This window comes from Benincasa hispida, chromosome 12, assembly GCF_009727055.1.
Source record: "Benincasa hispida cultivar B227 chromosome 12, ASM972705v1, whole genome shotgun sequence".
Classification (NCBI taxonomy): Eukaryota; Viridiplantae; Streptophyta; class Magnoliopsida; order Cucurbitales; family Cucurbitaceae; genus Benincasa; species Benincasa hispida.
The window spans coordinates 8,616,185-8,639,984 of NC_052360.1; the positions used below are offsets into that span (position 1 = coordinate 8,616,185).

The window sequence follows — 23,800 nt, forward strand, 5'->3', positions numbered from 1 at the left end:
TAACCTAGAATTTTTCAATAGTACTTGGAGCCCGTCATTTTCTTTAATCTTTCAATGTGGAATTGTTTTCTTTCAATATTTTCCATTCAACTACATACACCTTCCTAAATTTTTAACACTAATTTGAGATGTGAATTTAATAAATAAAAATATATTTTACAATTTTCTTCATGTAACTATTACATTTAATGTAAATAAAATACTATTATTTATATAATCAATAACTTTACTACATATTTTAAAGATTGTGGAGCATATGATTGAACATACACAAAAAAATAAGGTTATAATTGTAAAAAGAAAACATATATCTAAAAAAACATATATTTAAAAGCATGGCCAACAATTAAGCCAATTTCATGTATACAAAAATATATTGTTCATTAATATAGTCAAGCTAATTAGCCCTCTCAAATTGAAGCAAATAAGACCTCGTGGTGGGACTATTAAAGAAAAATCGATCTTTTAGATATTTGTGGCAAGTAGGTTTATAAGGATGACTCGATCATCCTCATACTATTCCTTGATATCAAATTACTATATATGATGATTATTAAACACTATAAACTAATAATTTCAAATTTTACTTAAAAAACACTTTCGCTAGCTAAGTTTTTTTTTTCCTTTTAGTATATTATCATTCGAATTAGTCAGCTAAGTTTTTTTTTTCCTTTTAGTATATTATCATTCGAATTAGTCGTTAGAGTTGGTTGTTGGAGATGAACGAAGAAGATCTTAGTTTTGGAGTTGGTCACCCGAGGTGAATATCGATATTGGTCGTCATAGATGGTTATTATCAAGGTGGTCTTTGCTGGAGTTGTCGAAAGTGGTTGATGGAACTTGGAGTTAGTCGTTGGAATTAGTCACACCAAAAGTAATCAACGAAATTGATTGCCGGATATGTCACTAGAATATAGTAGCGAGGGTCGACAGATAGAATAATAAATAACATTGAAAAGAAGAAGAATTGAGGATGAGATGAAGTGAATTAGTAAAAATAACTAACTCAACTCTATCGATATTTAAAGTTTATGGGTCAAATATTGAGTGAATTATTTTTCCATAATATAATCTAACATGATGGAACCTAGCATATGAAATTTCCCTGATATTTTTCATTTTGGAGTAAAGATAAAAGATGGAACAGACGGAATTTAAGGAAATTCAGCAATTTCTCTTCCAAGATTCCCACTGTCATCTTCGTAGTGACAAATACATCGTTTGCCACACGCCCATCTTATTAAATCATACACATTAACATAATGTTACTTTTTCTGTATGATTTTGAATTTAAAATGTGTAATTGTACAACTTTGCAGCGCAATACATTAAAAATGATATCTTCTGACTTCCACTCTCTTTTTCCATTTGTTTTTTTTTTAAAAAAAAAAACATAAAAAGAAAAAATCAATTTATTTTCATTTTTATTTCCTGTAATTAAGTAACCGACAAAAATATTAGAAATTGAAATGATAAAAAGCTACGGACTGATTTGATTTAATTTAATTTTAATGATAAGAAGCACCCCCATGGACTGCATTGGGATTGGCAAATGTGTCACGAGAAGGGTCTCCGTAATTATCTATTTTACAAAATCAAAACTTATGAACAACTTTCTTCATCTACATTTTAAAATTATTTCCAAAGTTTTAAGCTAAAAAATGAAAAAAAAAATAAATAACAACAATTTTGCTTTCAACATTTCAATCGTGTTTTTTAATATTTTGGACTGAGGTAAATTAGAAAGGTTTGAATAGAACTAGCTCTAGATATTGAATACGTATAAAATAATTTGATTCTTCTTCACTGTAGTCAATACGAAAGAACATCATACAAAGCATGCAAGCAAAATTCTGTATGCGTGTTGGTCACTTTGATTTCTAAAGTGTGAAATAATTATAAAAAGCGTTGATCATTCAATTTCAATTTTTATACATTTTAGGCTATTAATATTGACTTTAGTTGACCTAAGTCGAATCAATCATCGAGCAATTGATTAGATTGTTTTGATTTTTCTTAAATCAATGTCATTTCAATCTAAGTTTAGATTTGACCTATCAGGCCCAAAAGACAACTCTCTCATTTGTTTCAAACACATGATCATTGGATTCATCCAACATTCCAAACCCTAAAGGCAACCATTCCCATGAGAACATTAGCCTAAAAGGGATAATTTTCACACAAAAAGAAAACATAAATTTAAGGACTTTTCAGAACAATTAACATGTAAAAGAGAGAACAGAACACTTATGATTCCAAGTTAACTAAACCATAAGAAGAAGCTTCCTTGCCTACAACCCAAGGCAAAATCACTCATAATATTCCTATCCCATTTCCAACAAATAAGCACCATTTTTCAAAACCTTTTATATTTCCTTGATTCTTTGTCTTCATAAAAGGCTCACACCCATTTCTCCTTTTGCAGTGAATTAATAATAATAATGTCCCTTATTATAAGTCCTCCTCCTCCTCAAGCTGTCAACTTGGGGGGCTCCCAATCATTGAGAAGATTTTCCTGTACATTCTTGACTAAAAGATCCTCATGTATATTACAGCAAAAGAAAAACTATGGCAACTGCAAGAAGAAGAAAACAAACAACAGATTATCCACCGATGTCAAGCTACATTTCGTCTCGTCGTGCTTAAAGGATGATTCCTTTTCCCGCTTAGATTCAAGATCAAATTCTCCATCAGAAATGATTGAGAGGTTTTACAAATGCATCAACGAAAAGAACTTGAAGGAATTGAGCAGTTACATCTCAGAAGACTGCCACATTGAAGACTCCTTGTTCGTTGAACCATTTATAGGGAAGAAGGTAAAATGAGCTAATGTTAGATATTCCTTTATTTCCGTTCTCATTCATACTTCTATAGATGTATGACAGAAATTTGATTTTTTTTACGAGTCTATGGAACCTAACTGCAGGCAGCTCTGCGTTTCTTTGAAGAACTAACTCATAGCATGGGTCCAGATGTGAAGTTTAGAATCCATAACATCTACGAAAGACGCGTTTCCAGCGTAGGAGCAATCTGGCATTTAGGTAGTTCTATCTAGAACAACCCTACAATTCAAAATCTATCATTCTAAAACATTGACAAACCTAATTATCATTTGGCAGAGTGGAAGAACATGGAGATTCCCTTCACCAAGGGTTGCACCTTCATCGACATAAGAAATGAAGAAAGAAAAACTATACAGTTAACCATAAATAAACTTAGTACCTAATATTTTCAATTGATTGAAGAAATAAGATCTTAATTACATCAAATGCAACTCTTTTACAGGAAGGCACAAATTATAATTGAACCACAAATAAAAGCAGGACATCTAATCTTGGTGAGTACACAAGCCATCACTTCCAACCAATTTCAAATCATTCAACACTTGAAAAGGAGTAAAATCATTCAATATTCATTCAATTGAAATCAAAGTAAATTGTGTGTATTAGCAAATGTTCAATTTGTTGGACTGATGGGGCGCTGTCTATAACTAATATCAGGCTATAATGAAGCTTGTGACTTTATTGCTCGCCAAGTATCCAGCAATTCCAGAATGTAAGTCAAATTTAATACTCTATGCCACAGATCTTCGTGAGCAAAAGCTTCTTATTAAACATTAAAGATGCATGAATTATGTCTCCTGTAGGGCTGATAAAAGTTTCTCAACAACGTTGGGTAAAGTGGATGTCAAAGATCTGTATAATTCTCTTCAAGCTTCTCTTGGACAGCTTTTTGAAGAGTTATCTAACCTTTATACATTTTGGGGCTGAACTGTATAGTAATGTACTCAAATTTTTACATTATGTTATAAAGTCTTTCAAGTAAAGGATACATCATATACACACACGATGATTTATTCTGTTCGTGGACATGGAAACGATTGTAAACATACAAAACATCCCCTTCTAGTCATCATTTCCATCACGACTCAGATATGTTTCTAACAAAGAGAAAACAGCCAATGGACCAAGAAGGGGAGGGAGTGGTGGGGGCTTACTCAACGCTGCAATTGGGTCTGCTTTCTCTTTGGTAACCACAGACTCTCCCTCAGAATCATTCTTCATTCCTTGCCTTTGTATTGATGAAGCTAGACTACCTATCAAATTACAGTTCAACAATTGTTTCATGTAATGGAATTGCAAAACAAGGAAACAAACAAAAAAGAAACAGTAAAATTATATTACATGTTTGGTTCAATTAACTTTTGTCTATATAATCTTTGTACTCTAAAAACTAAAAAGATTCAAATAGGTTGCAGAATTTGAATGGTTGAATAATAAGTTTAACTAATATACCTTTAAAAAAAATTTAATAAGTTTTTGAACTTCCAATTTTGTACCCTGAAACTATATTTTCAGTAATTTTATTGTTCAATGCTTTTGACCTAAAATCAACCTACTAAAAGACCCTTAAAAAATATGTCATGTAAGTATTAAACAAATTCGCGGCCTAACCTAATAGATACAAAATTGAGATTCCAAGATCTATTCAAAAACATTATAAAATACAGGGAGTTGTTAACTTTAGAAGTTCAGAACTTATCCGAAACTTTTTAAGGTACAAAGACTAAATCGAAAAAACTCCGAAAACTTAGGAGCCAAAAAAAAAATATGGAAAGATTAAATCGATCAAAGAGAAGGGACAATACCCCATGATCCTTTCAGAGGATGGATCGGTCTAAATTTGTTCTTTACAGTCAATAAGGCAGCTGCACCACGCATATATATTTTACAACCTTCAGCAATTAAGCTTCCCCAAACTTAGAGACCAATCAGTTCAATATCACAGGAGCAGAGATTATATATCCAATCTGATCACAATAGGCAAAACAACAGAACTCATCAGTTCCAAGAGACATAAACTTAGGATCAAGAGAGACAAATTTCACACACACACTCTTTTCATATCCAAACACAGAAAACGATATTAACGATCGTAATGGAAAAGAACTTGAAGCAGTAAGTAAGATTAACGAAAACTAACGAAACTTAAAGCACCGATTAACAAAGAATGTTGCGAGAGATGAAAGTGATAAAGAATTAGATCAGATATGAGAAAAGCAAGATGAGAGTGTCCGTACTCCGATCTTCTGCAATCGTCGCCGTTCCGGTGTTGAGATTGCGCATAAGAAAGTTGCGAGTTTTGGTTGTGGGGGGGGGGGGGGGGGGGGGGGCGAACTTTCGGGAATCTTCATGGACCAAATTACGTGTCCTAAGATATTGGGCTTGGTTCTCCAATTGGCCCACCAAAACTGGCCCGTTGAGCTTGAGCCCAAGACCTGAAGACTTGTAGTCGATGTTAGTCTATTTTAGTGAATCAGTAATATCGACATCAGAACTTCCATTTCTTTGTCGAAGTAATATTATAGTTCATGGGACTTGAAAAATAATCCATCAAAATGTTTAATATCCGATAAAAATATTAATAAAATATCAACGTCCATGAATATTTATGAAAAAGTTATAAGAATAAAAAGTTTTTAAAAAGATGTTTAAATTAATAAATAAACATTCTATCTTTTTTAAACCACATAAAATGTTCACTATTCATATTATATTCAAATTACTTACATTTTATTGTTTATTGTTTATGTTTCATGATTTTCATTTTACGAAATAATAGAAATATTGATTTATCCCTCAGGTGATGTCGAACCTATAGAAATGTAGAAATATTGACAGCGATGTCGATATGTTGAAGAAAAGTTAATACCATGATCCTAAATGGTGCTTGAATTTCGACTTTTCATTTTTGTTATTTTTCACTTATTGTCTTGGTTAGGACTTCTGTTAAGAAATCATAAAATTTGTAATTGTATTAATCCTTATCATGATAACACTAGAATCACACGTGGTCCCTATCCATTTCCTTTCAATTGTCCAATTTTAATTCATGCAATTTAAAATCTCAATAAATCTTAAATTCAGTCCTTTTTAGTTTATTATTAATTTTAAAAAAAATATTTAATATTTGTACTATAATTTTTTAAAACATATATACATATTATATTTTCTTAAATAAAATTATTATTATTAAGATTTATTAAAAATAAATAACTAAAATTAGATCATTAAAAATACAATTAGAATTGAACAAACTTCAAACTGACCAACTACCTTCCTCCTTCATATTTGGTGCTCACGTTAAAAAAAAATCACCGTATTTTCTCCCAAATAATAGGGGTGGTAGTCGGTTCGGGTTTGTCGGTTTTGAGATCAACCAATAACCAAATCAAGTCAATCGATTTTACATCCAAATCAATACCCAATAAAAAAACAAAACCATTGGATTGGTTTTATTTGGAACGATTTATTATCGGTTTGATTTTCGATTTTTGGCATTTTTCTTTTTCTTTTAATTTTTATTTTTATTACCACTTTATTTTGAATTGGTCATTTTTGTTAATTTAAAATTAAAATTGGGTCTTTTTTTTTATACATACACCATAATAATTTAAATACTAAAAGATAGTTTATTTTTAAGGGTATATATATACTATTGGATTGGTTTTGTTTTGATTGGTTTTCTAATAAAAAACTGTTGGTTTTTTTTTTGCCCTTAATCCCAAATTAATTAATTTTAATTAATTAATTAATATTTTGATGATAACAAACTTGCTTTTATTTATTGGACCTCAAACGAATAAGATAAGACCGAAACAAGTTAATGGAGAAAACCCGAGCTTATGACATGACATAACTTTTCTCATAAAAGTGGACTAATTGAAATGTGCCATTTAGAATGATGGAGAAGCGACACATAGTGGACTTTTGATTTTTGGATTGTTCTTTAAAAAACAAATTTAAAAATAAAATGCATTATTTTATGTTTGTGTGCTAATTTTGGACACATGAACTTTTGCTTCTTTTTTTTTTTTTTTAATTTTAAAAGAAATGATTCTGATATATATATATATATATATATATATAATCTAACTACTAGTTGAATTTAAAATCTCAATCATTCAATTTTCTTTTACCAATATCCAATGACCCAAATCAAATCTTATGTATTGTGAAGATAAAATTTGTTGAGCAAAAGTTTATAAATCTACTCTTCAAGAGAGTTTTCACATTGTTCTTCATTTCCAAATTCATTGTAAAGGTTGCTCTTGATCCCAACAAGAGTGGTTGTAACGGCTTAATCCTCAATCATGGAGGATCAGGTTTGTTCTTGCCCTCGAAGAAAAGGAATATTGTAGCGGTTTGACTCTAAGTCGTGAAAAGAGTCAAGTTCATAGTGACATACCTAAGAGGTGCTTGGGAAGTGGATATATGTCGGTTGTGCCGAACCACCATAAAATTTCCAATATTAATTTCTCTATCTCTCTCCTACTTTAATTTTGCAATTAATTTTTTGTTATTTTTTATTGCATGAAATTAATTGCAATATTTGTTCCTTAAATTAATTGCTTAATGTTGTTGAGATTAGTGTCCCAATTCTTGATCTCGTAGCTTGTAAACATTTCGTAAACATATTGTTATTAATAAAATAAATGTTATTTTATAAACATTTACTCACCAATAAACTAAGACTCGTGGTTATTTCATATAACTTAAGCATGTATGTAGAGACATACGAGTAGATCATGCCTTAAGTAATAACCAAAATGGTCTGTAGTTGATGGATAAAGGAGGGATACGTTATCCTGTTGACACTACGGATACGACCCGCTTTGTAGATGTTACAAGTGTTGTAAAGTGCTACAAATGGTTTGATCCTGATCATTCATATGGAGACATGCAAGTGGGGAATTCTAATACAAAGAGTTTGTATAAGATCGAACCATGAAATGATTAGTCTCTTTATATAATGTCGTTGATAATTGAGACTTACATCTCACTAAAATGACCATAGGTGACATGATCTTAATCCTGAGTGAGCTGGAAACTCCTACCTATGAGGGTGGTCCTTTGCTTTGTATGGGTGAGAGTGGCCAGATTGCCAACTCAACAACCTACCATTTTGGGATTCGTCTGATTGGGGAGCTGTGAACTCAGCTACACAAGACGAAATTCACTCCTTCCTCGAAGCAGGAGTAAGTAGATAAATTGCTCCCTTAAAGACTGATTTCGGGTCTTAAACATAGTGGCCACACCCTCTCCTTGCCCGAAAGGACTTAGTCATAGTAGGACTATGACTTATTGTTCATTAGAGAAATTAGTGGTACTTAAGGAGTTAAATGTAACTACATGGGGCAAAACAGTGAATTGGCCCTGTTGTACTTATGGACGATTTGTGAATGGTCATCGCACTGTTGATTGTTCATATGTACACAGAAATATATCTGTAGTGCAAATAGTGCAGCTGTCGGTCTTTAATGGAGTGACCAACAATTAACGAATGGTTGATCTCGTGATTAAAGAGTTTAATCAGTTATTTACATACCATTGGAGCTTGAAGCTACAAGTCCATGAGGTTCTCTAGGTAGCTCAATGAGTTCAAGTTGAGAATCAGATTTTGGGTTAATTTGCAAACTAACAAGAGGAAATTCAATTATATGTGATATAATTGATTTGATTTATTTGATACATTATCATTAGAGGAATTAATATAAATATGATTTATATTATATACCATAAAATAGAAAAAGAACTATAATTTATATGTTTCATATGATGAAATATTAAAACTATAGGTTATAAATATAATATGATAAATTGGTTATTATATTTATTTATAACATATTAATTATATGATAATTAATTATTTTTTTTTCTTTAATAACTAAATTGAGTGGGAGGTTATTGGAAGTTTAATGGTAACTTTGAGATAAAAAGGAAAATTGTTTTCCAAATCAATTAGTTAATTTTTTCATTCAGAATAATCTCACAAAAGGCTATCAAGGAAAAGTGTTTTACTAAACAATAGCATAGAGAGCATACACGATTGAGTTACGAGTTTACTATACGATAGTTACTTGCTTACTCGTTGCTACAGATCGAGTAGTAAAGTCTATACGACAAGCTTCGTCTTTCTAAACGATCGAGTATTTCGTCTATACGACAGATAACTTACATCTCCCACTTACTCGATCGTCTACCTCCTGCTTTCCTCAATCCAAAATCATACAGAGCCCACAACTCCGGGATTCTCACACTGAGAATACCAAGGTAACATTTGTGGTGGTATTCTAATTCCATTCGAGGATCGAGTTGGACTCGATTGGGATCAAGGTTCATTTAGACGTTCATTGAGATCGAGTTTTGATCATTGTATTCGACGTTCGTGCTAATTGAACGAGTTGCTTAATGATCGAGGAATACTTGAAGAAAGGTTCTTCAAATGTTTGCATACTTTATCCCTGCTTGTTCCTTAAAGAAGCATGCCTGTAATTTAATGTTTATGAATAATTGTTTCCATTTAGACTATAATTGTTTGCGTTATTTCTCAATGGAATTGGGAACGATTCACTTCCACTTAGATCTCGATTCAGAGTTCCTTCAAATGTCTATTTAGATTGGTTGAATTGATCTTTACATATCTCATACCAATCTTCATACTAGAATCAAATTGAGTTCTTTAAAGTAGTATTATTAACTTGATTATTTTGAATTGAAATTATTTGCATGAATTTATTGTTTAAATTAATTTTGCACCAAAAAGTTTGTTAATTTGTTTAATTGGGCCCACACTTAGTAAAAAAGTATTAATTAGTTTTATTAAACCCTATTCACCTCTCATAATGTTATCATACGGATCCAACAAAAACCGATCTAATTCATGTCCAATTTTATACTAAAAAATCAAATCAAATCATTGTATCGATTTAGATTTGTTTGGTTTCTCGATTTTTTCGATTCTTTTTGTTGCACTCTACCAAATACGGAACCCCAAATCTAAAAGAAATATTTTTTCAAAAATGGATATATATTTTTTAATTTCATATCTTGAAGTAGTACTTTTCTCAAACCACTGATTGAGAAGAATTTTTTCAAAAACTGGAAAAGAATTTGTCTAAATTTTTCAATTAATGACCAACTCGTTGTATCTAATTTGTCCTCTAAGTAAAGTATTAATTACCATTTTAAAATTCTGTAATGAAATTAACAATATAGAATGTGAGAAAAATGTAAACAATAAAAATCGAGAAAGAGATTTTCGTAGTTTGTTAATAGTGCATTCGTTATGTCTATGAATCAAAAGAAGTGTGATATTTGTTAATAGTGCATTCGTTATGTCTATGAGTAGAGGGAGAGATCAATTTACTATTGAAACATTTATATGTAACATCTTAAAATTTAGAGACTAAGGCCATGTTTACCAAGCCGTAACGAAAAAATGTACTGGATTGCTTATGAATTTTGTCACATTTACTATTACTGTTACCTCTGAGGGTCAAACTATATCGGTAACAGTAAAAGTTCATAATTTTTTTTCTTTAAAACAGTAATAACAATGGTAATCGTAACGATAACCAAAACGATAATGGTAATGGTACGACATAATTCTCAAACACAATTGGATTGAGCATGTTCTGTTCGTTAATCAATTTGCATTTCTTATTACAGATTTAGAAATGTGCCTCGTGTGTCAGTATGGATGTAAAACACAAGTAAACAATACCAAATATAATCAAATAGCGCCTACCTTCACATTATCTCACATTATCATTGATTCATTATATTTTTATTAGGGTAAATATGATATAAATCAAAATCAAACTCAAAATTTAAGGATGAAATGTATAACATTTTTAAAAATTAGAAACTGGATGAAAACTAAACTGAAGAACGTATTCTTTCTCCTCTAAATTTAATTTGATGAAGAAAAGTCAAAATGATATTTGCAATAGGGTTTGGGGTTTGTTTGTCTTAGAAATTGGGCGACAAGTAGTCCAAGAAAGAACGATACGTCGGCAAGAAAATGACCTGAATTTTGGAAAGCCAAAATGAAAGAAACGTAGAGTGGAGTAGATGTGTAACTTTCTTTTGCTTGCACGTCTTCTCGTTTTAGAAAGCAAATGTTACACCTCTATCTCCACGGCGGACACTTTTTATTTTTTAATTAGATTACATGATTTAATTACAAATTTTAAGGGGAGTTCCACACCTTATTAGATTATGAAAAGCATGTAAATAACAACAAAAGTAATCACTTGAGATTCACCTTTTACTTTACCGTTGATGGATTACTTTTCATCGGATGTAAATGTGATCTAAATTTTATAAACTTATCAATTTATATGTTTTATTATATTTTGTTTAGATAATCATTGGGTAACACTTATAATTTATTAATTAAACGCTCAAAGTTTCATGAGAGAATCAATTTAGACTATTAGTTAGGATTTCCGTTGAAAATCGTATATTTTGTTAAATAGTCTAAATTGATTCACTTTTGACAACTTACAAGATTAATTGATATAGTTGTAAGTCTCACATAATATTTTTTGGACAATATATAAATAAGAATATAAATTAATATAATTACAAAAGTTTAAAATTTAAATTGATATTATTAATAGTTTTTTAATTAATATAACCTGAGTTCTCTTTATGTTCAATTTAATTTTTATAATTTGAAAATCCAACTAATAATGATTAGATTAAAAAGAAGGTCGAATTACAAGTAGCTAAATATTATATTTAATTTTAAGACTTTATAAACTGTTCAAAACGTCTTTAAGCTCTTAATTTTGGGTTAAATTTATAGGTTTAATTTCTAAACTTTGAAATATTAGATAATTATAGGACTAAACTTGTAAAGAAAAAAAGTATTCTAATCAATATTTTGGTTAACTATCAATCACGTAATTAGCGATCCACCCTTTAAAGAAAAACAAATGAAATACAAATAAATAAATATGCAAGAAGAGAGAGTGGTGTTATTTTCCTTTTTTCTTTTTTCTTTTTTATTACTTTTTGTTATTGAAAATTTAATTTAATTTCTGTAAACCTTGATTCTCCTTTTAATTTCCTTCTGCAGCTCTTCCTCACCATCCACTTCTTCCAGTTCCTGAAAACAGACGACGTCGTTTTCATGCAATTAATCAAATAATTAAAATACCATTTTTTTTATATATATTTCTAATAAATCTTAAAATTAGTTAAATAATAGAGAAAATACCAATTTTCAACCTTAAACTTTGGGGTTGTATCAATTTAAGGTTTAAATTAATAAATGTATCAATTTAAACCTAAACATTAGAGGTTGTATCAATTTAAACCAAAAACTAATAATTGTATCAATTTAAATCCTGAACTTTCATAAATGTATCAATTTAAATCTTTTATTATGTTTCATATGGATAAATAGTGTAAGACTTGCAATTTTATCAATTAGACCTTTAAAATTTACATAAATTTGATTGAAAAAATTAAATGTTTTATCTGATATTTGTCAAACTAAATCTAAAAAAGATGTAAATTGATGCGATTATGAAAATTTAGGATTTAAATTGATATACTCGTGAAAGTTTAGGATTTAAATTGATACAATTGTTAGTTTAAGGTTTAAAGTAATACAATCCAAAATTCAAGGTTTAAATTACAACCTCAAAAGTTCAAGGTTTAGATTATACAATTATTAATTTTGGATTTAAATTGATAGGATCCCTAAAGTTTAAGAGTATAAATTGAAATTTGACTTAATTAATAATAGTTATAGGGTAAGAAGATACAATATAATAAATATATTTCTAAATTTATAGTTAAAATACTAGTAGATAATGAGTTAATAAAATAGCAGACTAGATTTAAGAATTGAACCTTTGAAATTATAGTCTAGAATTAACGAGTTTCAAAATAACTAAAATGATATTTTAAATTAAAAATAATTAGCCAGTAAAAGGAAGGAACTAACTTTGGGTCCTAAAAACAGCCCGTACGGAACTCCGTCGAATTTATCCGTATGATGAATCTGTGACAAAATAAAAAAGTAAAATTAATCCGAAATTAAAAAAAAAAATAAAAATCACATTAATAATAATGAGGCAAAAACTGACGACATGTCGATAAGTACATGGTGGGCAGCAGCGACACGTCGTAAGTAGGGGACAGCGGCTATGGGACCCAATGGAAAACGACGGTGCACGAGGCCATCGTGGACGAACATGTAGGCCATCCCAAACACCGTAATTCCCAAACCCTGTTGAAAATTACTGATAAAAGTCAATGACCAATCATGGGACGACACGTCATACGAAGCTGACTTGGACTTCAATTTTCCTTCACCACTTTACTAAATTTGGGTTGGAAGGATTCTAAAGTTGGAACGTATGTATCATCCATTATTTTTCATAAAATTAGGAGAAAATACTTTTAAATATTGGATTTTAATATTTATAAGAAAAAGAAAAGGATTTGACCTAAATAACATTTTTTAGATAGATTACAATTTTATTTTCTAGATTTAGATGAAAATGGTATTTAGAATTTTGTTTTTAGCTTTCTACTTTGCTTTCTCTATTGTTCCTATTATAATTTTCATCTTTTTAAATAAATACTTACATTTTTATTTAAATTCTAACTAGAAGAACAACTTTTTTACAATTTTTTTTTTTAAAATTTGACTTGATTTTTTAAAATATCATTTAAAAGTGGTAATAAAACTTGAAACTTATAGATAAAAGAAGTATTTATAAACTTAATTTTCAAAAACTAGAAATTTAAAAAAAAAAATTGTTATAGCCTATGGGAAGGTGACTTAGTTTTAAAATTTCTTTTCTAATTACATTATTAGTCTTTTAATTTTAATTCTTATTTAAAATTGAATGTAATAAATATTAAAAGTGAAGAGTTTAAATCTTAATTTGGTATCTAAACTTTGAGTTGGTTTCATTTTAGTCCAAAAATTTTAAAATAACTACTTTAACCTTTATATCTTTGAAAACAATAATTTCTTTTAGTACAACAACTATAAAGGTATAAAGATTTAACTTCCAACCTACAAAAAAGAAGGTTACATGTCAATTACTACTCAACAACACTCATACCAGCTGAAAACAATAATTTTGGTTCATGTTGAATTACTTTATTCCATATTCATTTCTAATTTATGTGATTTGAGATCACGGCCATATTAAAACATAAGAACACATAATAAAAGAACTAAATCATTACTTTTGTTAAAAATAAAATAAAATGACAACCAAAATACCTTATTTTTAAAAGTTCGAACACTTTGAGAGACCAAAATGAAATAAATTAAAAAATAGAGACTAAAATATAGTTTTTTTTTAAAAAATAATAATAATAATAATAAATAAATAAAGAGAGAAGGAGACGTACGGCACCAAAACAGAGGCCGGGAAAGAAGCCTTGATTGAAGAAGCCAAAAGAAAGAAGAGAAATGGCTGGAACTGCGTTGATAATTGCAAACACATCGTTCAATTCAAAAGCTCCAACCCTCGGCCTGTGATGAGACTACTCAAAAAAGTATATATACACTTTACAAATTAATTTTTACTATATGCTTTTCAACATTATTATTAACACATTTAATGTAACACCTTATTACCTCGTGCATATCCCATAACGAACCATGCCATAGCTCTTTGTGAGCCCATCTCGCCCAAAATTCCATTCCCACCTGAAATAAAAACCCATCGATAAATAGAAAATGCTTTAAACATTTCGGAAGTTGTTGTAAACAAATCCCTTCAGTTACAACTCACAGCAGTGCCGATAGATAGTGCGAAAGTGCCGAACATTTCCCAAATCGGAATCTCTCTGCCCTGTAAATTAGATTGTAATACTCAGCTCTTTCCTTCTACAACTTGAATTTAACCTAACTTTGGTTTATTACCCTAAATTTAGACATACATATATAATTTTATCTCCAATTTATAATTCTCAAACCATTTCTTCGTCACTTTATTAATAAATGTCAATACATGGGGATAATTTTCTAGCACTAATAAAATTTTCATAACATAGCTACTCCACAAGATCAAATAATATATCAATTCTACCACATTCCATGCAATTTCAATATTATTTTATAGATTAAGCTTATTCCACCTATCACTGACATGTTGTGATGAAATGTCCAAATATATTGATAATTGAGTGCATCTTAAGCTATAAAATTTAACTTTGGCTATAACAATAATTTAATGGCATGAACTAAGGCAATACCTTGTCGAGGATTCCAGAGTTACTCCAAATTCAAAAACTTAAAGTCGATGGATATTAATGACAAAACAGATGAAAACAGAGTACCTCCATTTGCCAAGAGAATCTGTAATAAACAGCGATGGCAGCCATTGAAGTGAACCCAATGCTCGAAACAATTGCAGCTACCAAATAAGCATCTCTTTCCGCTTTCTTCCTCCCCATTTTCTTATCCACACTCATCTTCAATTCCTTAACCATTTCATCTTCTTCACTTTTCTTCTTCTTCATAGCCAGCAATCTTCTTGACCTCTGTTCCGCAAAACACCGCCATGGGAAGCTGTTTGAAAAACCCAGTCGTGGAGGCGGAGCTCCAGCCGGCCGATGAAAGAATCTCTGATTGAATGGCGCGGCGGTTGCAACGGCCGCAATCACCGTCGCCATGAAAGAAATGGGTACACGTTAAAAGATGAAATTCAGACTAGATTTATTAAATGGAATTCGATATATATATATATATATATATATATAAGGATTTAAATTGAATTTGAGTTCTTTGTGGCTGCGTGTTGAATGTGAATCAGCAATTAGTTAAGAAAGAAGTCATTTTTGGTATAGTGGTGAAGGTACTAAAATAGCCTTTATACTTATTTTTCTTGTTAAGAGTTATGTGTATATAAGGGAAGTTATTGCCTATGTTTGTGTTATGTACCACCGTGTTTTGTTAGTTTTGTTCATCTAGTGTGGTAGTTGTTTCAATTTTTGTTATCAATACTTTTCATCTTTTCTTTTTTGGTTAACTTAGGCATGTAGTGAAGTTATGAAACTGCCCTTATATTTCTTCTAGAGATTGTTCATTAGCGTTTTCGTGTATTTATGTTAATGTTTTTTTATATTTATATATATAGTACATTTTTGGTTCATAAGGATTGGGGAACATGTTGATTTCGTCCCAAAGTTTCAAAATTGTGCAACTTATTCCTAATTTTAAAAAAATAATTCAATTTGGTATATGTCTCTGTTAAATAGCTAATGAAAATACTGACATAAGATTTTTTAGTTTTATGATAAAAAAAAGTGTGATGTGTTACATAACAATAACAACAATAATAATCCATTTGTTCAACCCATCTTTGTCATAACCATCATCATTGGCACTTCTTAATGACCATGTTCGATCGATATAAATAATAATTTATGAAACAGAATTTCATTTTATCATCGATAACATAAGTCAACTAATTAAAGCATATGTCTTCAATCAAGAGGTTAGAGATTCAATTCTTTTTCACCCACTTATTACAACAACAAATTCATTGTTTCTACTATCAATTCGAACATAACTTAGTAGATAAGATACTAATTATCTTAAAATAATAAAAGATCAAAGTACCAACACATCAAATGGCTATGCCTAAAAAGGGCATATAAATTGAGAATTGATACAAAATAAGAGGAAAAAGCAAGGTAAGATAGAAGCAAAATGAGACTCAAATACAAATTAGAATAAATTCATCTAATTTTGGGCAGACCAGCAAATTTGAGAAAATGTGAAATCAACTATATGACTTGTTTGGTTCCCCATCTTCCGTTGTCTTAAAATGGATAAAGACACTCACTTTAGCCTAAAGAAAATAATAAATAAAAGTTTGAATCTCAATTGTTCTTTATTTCTTTTGACTTTAGTTACTAACCAAATTATGAACTAAATTACCTACCATTTGAAGCATTTAGGGTGGAATTTTATTTTAAAAATCATGGGATCTAATATATATTATAATTCCATTGATCAATTTGAATTGTAGATTAAATTTCATTGTAGTCTTTTGGTATCTAAATTCCAAAATCATCAACATGATTTTTTTAGTACAACAAGTGGGGATATAAAGATTTGAGCTTTATTGACCTATTAGACACCTTTGAAAATTCAATAACCAAAGAGACAAAAACTTTAAAGTTTGAGTAACTAAACTTATAATTCAACCCATTTTCATTCTGCTAAGGAACTTTTTGGGAACAAACAACAGAAACTTTATCACATTGGATAAATATGCAAACTTTTGCAGCTTTCATTGAAACCATTGCCTCCAAACTGGATTCAGCCATTAATTACTTCCCTAGTTAAAAAACTTCTTCACCCCTGACCTAACACAAAAATCACATTTTTCCAAAAAAAAAAAAAAGAACAGATTGATGCAAAAGATTCAGAAAACTTTAATTAGAATAAAATACTATGCAAATTGATAAACACACATTGAAACAAATACAAAGAGATCATCCCTAACATTACACCCTTCACTTTATTTCTTAGTTCATTAGATCCATGGAAAGTACAAGCATCCACAATCTTTCCTCCAAAATCTCCCAATACCTAATACTCTGCCCCATTTTCCATTCGGTTTTCGGTTGTTTTTTGTTCTTAGTTGCTTCGAATTCGTTCAGTCATACAAAGCCTAAATTATTGGGGTTTGGCATGATTCTGGGAACCCCTCAATTCCCTCACAGAAATCAGTATCAGCTCCTTGTACAATAGAGGACTCCAATTTATATGGGTAAGCATACAAATTTTACTGCTGTTCTTATCTACTTGATCATGAGAGTAAATCCTAGTCAGGAAAAAGAAAACAAGGGCTCAATTTCCAGCATCTAGATCATGTCAAACGCAAAGAGTTGTCCTCCTAGCGGATTCGTCGGGATTGAACCTGACGGATTCTTTCCAGATGAGTTCTTTAATATGCTCTTCAGTGCATGACGGTTGCTCGAAATCAAAATTGAAAGGCCTGGCACAGACCGGCTCGTCGTTGATGTCATGAAGAGATTGCAAGTATGGGTGACAAAGTGCTTCCTCCACTGCAAAAGGGTACAGAAGTATCATATTTGATTTTGATGATGTTAAGGAAGTGCTACATGAATTAGCATAGATCGAGAGTTTTTATGAACGTTTTTTGCACACCTGTTATGCGTTTGTTGGGATCAAATACGAGCATCTTTTCGAGAAGATCCAGAGCAGCTGGAGACACATTGGGAAATCTAGCTGAGAATTGTTGTTTCCTGTACTGTGGAAGCTGCTTGACATATCTTCGAGCATTATCACTTCGGAGAAATCCTAGGCTGGCATCATCTGGTGATCCTAGTAGCTTTTACATTGGAAAAGAAAAAAGAAACAATGTAAATGATCAGATTAATACAAACACAATTGGAAAAATATACATGCTTTTTCTTCATTCATCAGCAGGAATGAAGCGCAAAAGTACTTCTGAAAACGATGCGGTCAAAAAGAGCAACGGCGAGAATCAAGATATCACACAACCACAAAAATGTAATGTAGGGAACTTCTCAACAGTCAGCAAAACAGCTTTTCAGTGTACATAAGATGTCAAACATACAAGATAGTCACTTAACACCACAAACATTGAAACTCATACCATGTGAGGATTAGGATTAAACAGAATTGATTCGTTGGGACATTTGTTCTCTCATATTTCTTTGACAGATTGACCAACCCCTCTCTAAATTTTTTTTGAAAATGTTTGTTTGATTATGTTTCTGGTTTTCTATTTTCTATTCTTCACTTCTACAACATTCCCAAATTTATATGAATGTTAGGGGGAATGGGGAAGGGTGAGTATCTAAGAAGAAAATAGGGAAGTTGATATAAGTGGGAGAATGAGTGCTCGAGACCCTGAACATCCGAACTCTGATTCTTCCCTAGGTTTCTGTATTGTGTTGCTTAGGCTTATAGCGATTTCACTTTTCAGGATGAAAATTAAGATCCTCTAATGTTGGAAAGTGGTTTAAATTGACAAATAGCACTTTTCGATCTTCTAAAGACCTGTTTGGAATAACTTTTTCAAGTGCTCGAAACACTTACCATTTTTAAGTACTTGGAAAAAGCATTCATTTCAAACTAGCCCTAAAAGTCATTCCAAATTTAGTAAACTCTACCAAATCGTTAAAATATAGGATCTTAAAGGGCTAATAGATATGGTGACGTATCTTCCCCTTAAAGTCAATTGATAAAGATGTCAAGCTAGATGAGGCATTCTCCAATAGGTAAGGGGGACCAGTCTGAAGCATTGCCCATTGAAAATGATCTAGAGAACTAGACAGCAGAGCAAATGATGCAAAAATTGATTTTCACATATAAAAAGATTTGAATACATGAACTCTCGTAGGTTTTAAACTTGTACCTCAGTTATAAGTCTGAGTTGATGAACATAATCTTTTCCAGGGAAGAGAGGTTCTCTGGTCATTATCTCACCAAGTATGCATCCCACAGACCAAACATCAATAGCAGCAGTGTACTCTGAACAATTGAGTAGCAATTCTGGTGCTCGGTACCAGCGAGTAACCACATATTCAGTCATGAAGTCAGTTTCAGAAGTTGTCCTTGCCAATCCAAAGTCTCCGATTTTAAGGTCGCAATTTGCATTCAGAAGTAGGTTACTTGGCTTGAGATCACGGTGCAGGACCTTGGCTGAATGTACATATTTCAGCCCACGCAATAACTGATACAAAAAGTACTGCAAGTGCATAATATGTCAGTTTAGTGGCTAATGAAAGTTATGAATGATAATCATCTAAATATGAATGTGCACTGTGAATGCCTACACAACCGATGAAATTCCGATGAGAAAATCATGGGTGAGATAAAAGTATATTATAATTTAAATATAACATGGTCTTAGTCTTAGTATTTAAATCCTCATCCATTCCACATGTATCGCCATACTGGAACACAAAAACTTGATGCAGTGAAATGGCTCACGAGGACAGAACCCCAACAAAAAATTCATTCATTGGCATCCACAATGGATCAATTGTGGAAAATTATAACACATATATTAACATCCCTGGAATTGGTATTTGGAAGGGACCAGTTAATTACAGATGGGTCAAAAAGTTCCTATTTTGAATGGTATTAGCACCAATTCACCAGAGAACTTTTCTCCAGTCAGACAAACTTCAAACTTCATATTTTTTTACCTTTTTCTATGTGGTTTGGCTCGAACTTGCTAAAATAAAGGAAAGAGTTTATGAAGTTCATACATTAACTTAGATCCCAAGAAGTATAAACCAACTATAAGCGTCATGAACTCCTATTTTATAGAAATGATCATCGGAGTAGAGTACGATTTAAGACAAAATTGCAGCATCAAAACCTGGCAATGATCATCAGTCAGTGGTTGGTCAGAACGAATTATTTGATGAAGATCAGTGTCCATCAATTCGTAAACAATATACACATCATTGAAAACCTCTCTTTTTGGGGGCCTAATGATGTCTCTGATGGCGATAATCTGTGAAGGGTTAAAAATTGAGCGGTTACGAAGGATGAAGCAGAAAAACCAGCTCTCAGCCCATCTTTTTCTCAGTAAAACTTGGAGCTAATCAAAAGCAGGGAAAATAAAATTAAAATGAAGAGCATAATTTCTAGAAACAAACCATACATTTTCATGTTCCATGTGGCAAAGAAGCTTAATTTCTCTCAATGTTCTCTTGGCATCAATTATGTTATCAAACGCATTTCCAATTTTCTTGATGGCAACCTCTTCATGTGTCTCTGAATTTACAGCAGCACTGCAGAGAGAAATTATGCGACGCAGAAATAGTTTGGTTATCGAAATCATTACAATATTACTCAAAACTTGAAACTTCTAGTGAATGGACAATTACAACCATGATTCACTAGTAAGTTTCACAGTAAAGAATACATTTACAACTGCAATTGAGGGAAAGGTTGAAAACAGAAAAGGTAAGCCTGAATTGAACTCCTACTAACTTTCACATAGTTAGTTTCCTTTAGTGGATCTCCAATCTAACTAACTTTCATCAAATCATAGTTTCCAATCTAACCAACCATGTATCACCTGAGCACAACCTCAACTGATACCGCCGACAAAGCGATTAGACGTTCAGATCCCCTCAAATCCCCACCCAATTGATGCCAACCATGTCAAATTATCACAAACTACACTGAAATGAGCCAATAGAAATCACCTTACTCCATTCATCACTGAAAACCCCCAAAAGACAAATTCCTCATTTAAACAAGCATTAACAAACCAAATTAGAAACAGAACATGATTTCACTGAACAAGTAAACTACCATGAAGCAGATCAGGAGGAGGATCGCCAAAACTTCCACAAACTTTTCAGAAAACAACTAAAGAAGAGAAGAACAGCAGTTTAGAGATTTAAAAAAAAAAATCATCAAAGCAAGAACAACCCCACCATTTAAAACTCGATACTAATAACACAAATCAAAAACAAACAAACAAACAAACAAACAAACAAGAAATCTTACCAAACAAGACCATAAGCACCTCTACCAATAGGTCGCAAAGGAGGAACATACTTAGCCGAAACCTCAAACAAGTTACCATAAACATTATACTGCACATATCGCCCGCCATGAGTAAGAACCCCTTTAATTTTTCCCTCAGTGGCAGTGGTAGAACTCGATTCTTTGGTAGCCATTTTGGGAATTTGAAGAAAACCCAGAAGAGCTTTCAAAGGGAAGCAGCAACTAGGGGGAAATTTGTTTGTTCCTAGTTACTGATTTCTAAAACGAATGCTATATCTGGGGAAGCATTAGAAGAGAAATGGGAAATGGGGTTTTGGAAAAAGGTGGAATTTGGGGCTTTTTTAAAAAGGAAGGTCTGAAAAATGTGAAGAGCGAACGATTGGCAATGGCGATTGATTGCTTTGCTTCTGTTTTTTGATCTGCAAAATGGTTTGAAAATCCGTGAATCAAAGCTGACTTTTTTCCCTCCACCAAAACAAACGCCCTTCTCTACTCCAATAAGGTCTAATTAAAACCACCATTAATGCAATTTCTTCCCTTTTTTTTTCTTCTTTAAATTGATTACATACAATTTTGCTGTTGCAGTTGGGTCAGCTCAGCCCTACTTTAAGGAATTTGCTCTTTCAAGTTTCTATTTTTCTTCCTCCAACATCTTAAAATCTTCTCGTAGCTATAAAAGAAATAGTTGCTTGTTGTTCAACATTTTGAATTCAATTAATTAAAGGAAGTTGAAATTGTCATTTTTGTTTAGAATTGTCAATTGCTTTAACAAATTGTATATTCTTAATCATTTGATAACCCATAAATTAATTGTCGTGGTCAATAAAGATTATGAATTTGATAAAATACTTAAACTAGATTAATTATCTTATAAAATTAGTTGAGATCCATGTAAACTAATCTAAATACATATATATATATATATATATATATATAAATTAGACTAAGAACATACAAGTGTTCTATTTTTATAATTGATTTTATAAAAAGTTTTTTTCTACGTAATTATTATTATTATTAATGTTTTTCATAACTATAATATTATTTTTTTTAGCACAATTGAGGGTGGAAGGATTCAAACTATGGATCTCGTGGCTTTTAATACATTCAAATGTCAATTGAACTATATTCGATTTGACAAGTATACATATTATTTCAACTGCCAAATATTAGTTATTATTTATTTAAAAATATAATTTAGTCTTTAAAATTTTAAAATATATGTTTTAGTTCTAAACCATTAAAAAACAATAATAGTCTTTATCATTTTACTTTTCGACCTTAAATTCGTTTGGCTTAATATTCATCCATAACTTATTTAGCTTGAAATCCTATTCGTATTAACATACTAGTACATATATTCAGACTATACCATTAATTTATTAACACTAAAATAAAAGTTTAGATAAAAATAGTTACATGTAAAAAATCCATAGACTAAAATAAACATTTACAAGTTTGGAGACTTAAAAAATCACGTACTAAACTCTTCCCTGGAAATGATTTATTATTATTATTTATGATTATTCACTTAGAAAGTCTCCGAGATGATGGTTTTTAGTTTATTGTTTTTTCTATATAAGACTGCATCATATTAAGATTCTATATCTGTATTCCAAGAAATCGTTAGAAAATGGTAAGTATTATTATTTTTAATTTAATTACACGTGGATGGCGAGGATAGTTGAGTTATTGACTATAAATAAATATTATTTATAAAAAATAAAGTGGTTATTTCATTTATAAATGTGTAAATCAAAACAATACAAAAGATTATTTATTTATTTTTTATTTTTTTAAAGAAGCAAAATAGTATAAAAGAAGCAATCTTTCTCAACTGCTCTTGAGAGAGTTGAGGCTTATAAATACCAAGGGCCCCTAAAATATAATGAGTACATTTTGGGAAATTGCAGAAGAGACCCCATAATTTAAATGAAATAAAATCATAGCCCATTCCCCAGCAAAGGTTCCCCTGTAGTTGTCAATAAAATTAATAACAAGTGTTGTGATTTGTCCCCCAATGCATTAAATTCACTTCATCCAAGATTTCCCCATCAGTCCCCAAAAGTTTTCACAATATATTCATGTTCCCTTTTTGTTTCTTTTTCAGATTTTCAGCACCTTTTTTGGATAGGATTTTTGGCATTTGTTGCAACTCTAGTTTCTTCGCAAAAATAATAATTCAAAAGAGAAACTAATATGAATATAGTTCAATCGGGATGAACTTGTACTATCAACATCGAGATTTAAAGTTCAATCCTCATTTGAAATATTAAAAAAAAAAAAAGTGTTCAAAAGAATAAAATAACAAAGTTGGGTTTAAAAGAATAGAGTCCCAAAATGTAATTAGATTGATTGATTTGATCAAATTCATTAAGGAGTTTAGTTAATGTTCTTTCTGTAATGAGGAAACTAGCTTACACCCTATTGCCAAACA

At 30.9% G+C, this 23,800-nt stretch overlaps 3 protein-coding genes across 4 annotated transcripts; 1 reads left to right on the top strand and 2 right to left on the bottom strand.

Moving 5' to 3' along the window:
* Positions 1-2,294: 2,294 nt before the first annotated feature.
* On the top strand, positions 2,295-3,965 carry LOC120092809. Its single transcript, XM_039051015.1, has 6 exons — positions 2,295-2,816; positions 2,927-3,041; positions 3,120-3,198; positions 3,286-3,337; positions 3,501-3,555; positions 3,647-3,965. The coding sequence occupies exons 1-6, from the start codon at positions 2,442-2,444 to the stop codon at positions 3,823-3,825; spliced, it is 855 nt and encodes a 284-aa protein (XP_038906943.1). The 5' UTR covers positions 2,295-2,441; the 3' UTR covers positions 3,826-3,965.
* A 7,892-nt stretch (positions 3,966-11,857) lies between these two features.
* On the bottom strand, positions 11,858-15,570 carry LOC120092958 (beta-carotene 3-hydroxylase 1, chloroplastic-like). 2 transcript variants are annotated; one of them, XM_039051225.1, is made up of 7 exons: positions 15,165-15,570; positions 14,618-14,677; positions 14,461-14,532; positions 14,232-14,366; positions 12,947-13,089; positions 12,805-12,861; positions 11,858-11,958 (listed from the first exon to the last, which is right to left on the bottom strand). In XM_039051225.1, the coding sequence occupies exons 1-6, from the start codon at positions 15,498-15,500 to the stop codon at positions 12,813-12,815; spliced, it is 795 nt and encodes a 264-aa protein (XP_038907153.1). In that variant the 5' UTR covers positions 15,501-15,570; the 3' UTR covers positions 11,858-11,958; positions 12,805-12,812. The 2 variants fall into 2 exon arrangements, with proteins under 2 accessions (XP_038907153.1, XP_038907152.1); XM_039051224.1 differs by having other exon boundaries at positions 12,964-13,089; positions 15,165-15,566.
* A 1,689-nt stretch (positions 15,571-17,259) lies between these two features.
* On the bottom strand, positions 17,260-21,984 carry LOC120092957 (mitogen-activated protein kinase 4-like). Its single transcript, XM_039051223.1, has 6 exons — positions 21,364-21,984; positions 20,507-20,636; positions 20,219-20,356; positions 19,247-19,579; positions 18,010-18,193; positions 17,260-17,906 (listed from the first exon to the last, which is right to left on the bottom strand). The coding sequence occupies exons 1-6, from the start codon at positions 21,534-21,536 to the stop codon at positions 17,713-17,715; spliced, it is 1,152 nt and encodes a 383-aa protein (XP_038907151.1). The 5' UTR covers positions 21,537-21,984; the 3' UTR covers positions 17,260-17,712.
* Between the last annotated feature and the right edge of the window lie 1,816 nt (positions 21,985-23,800).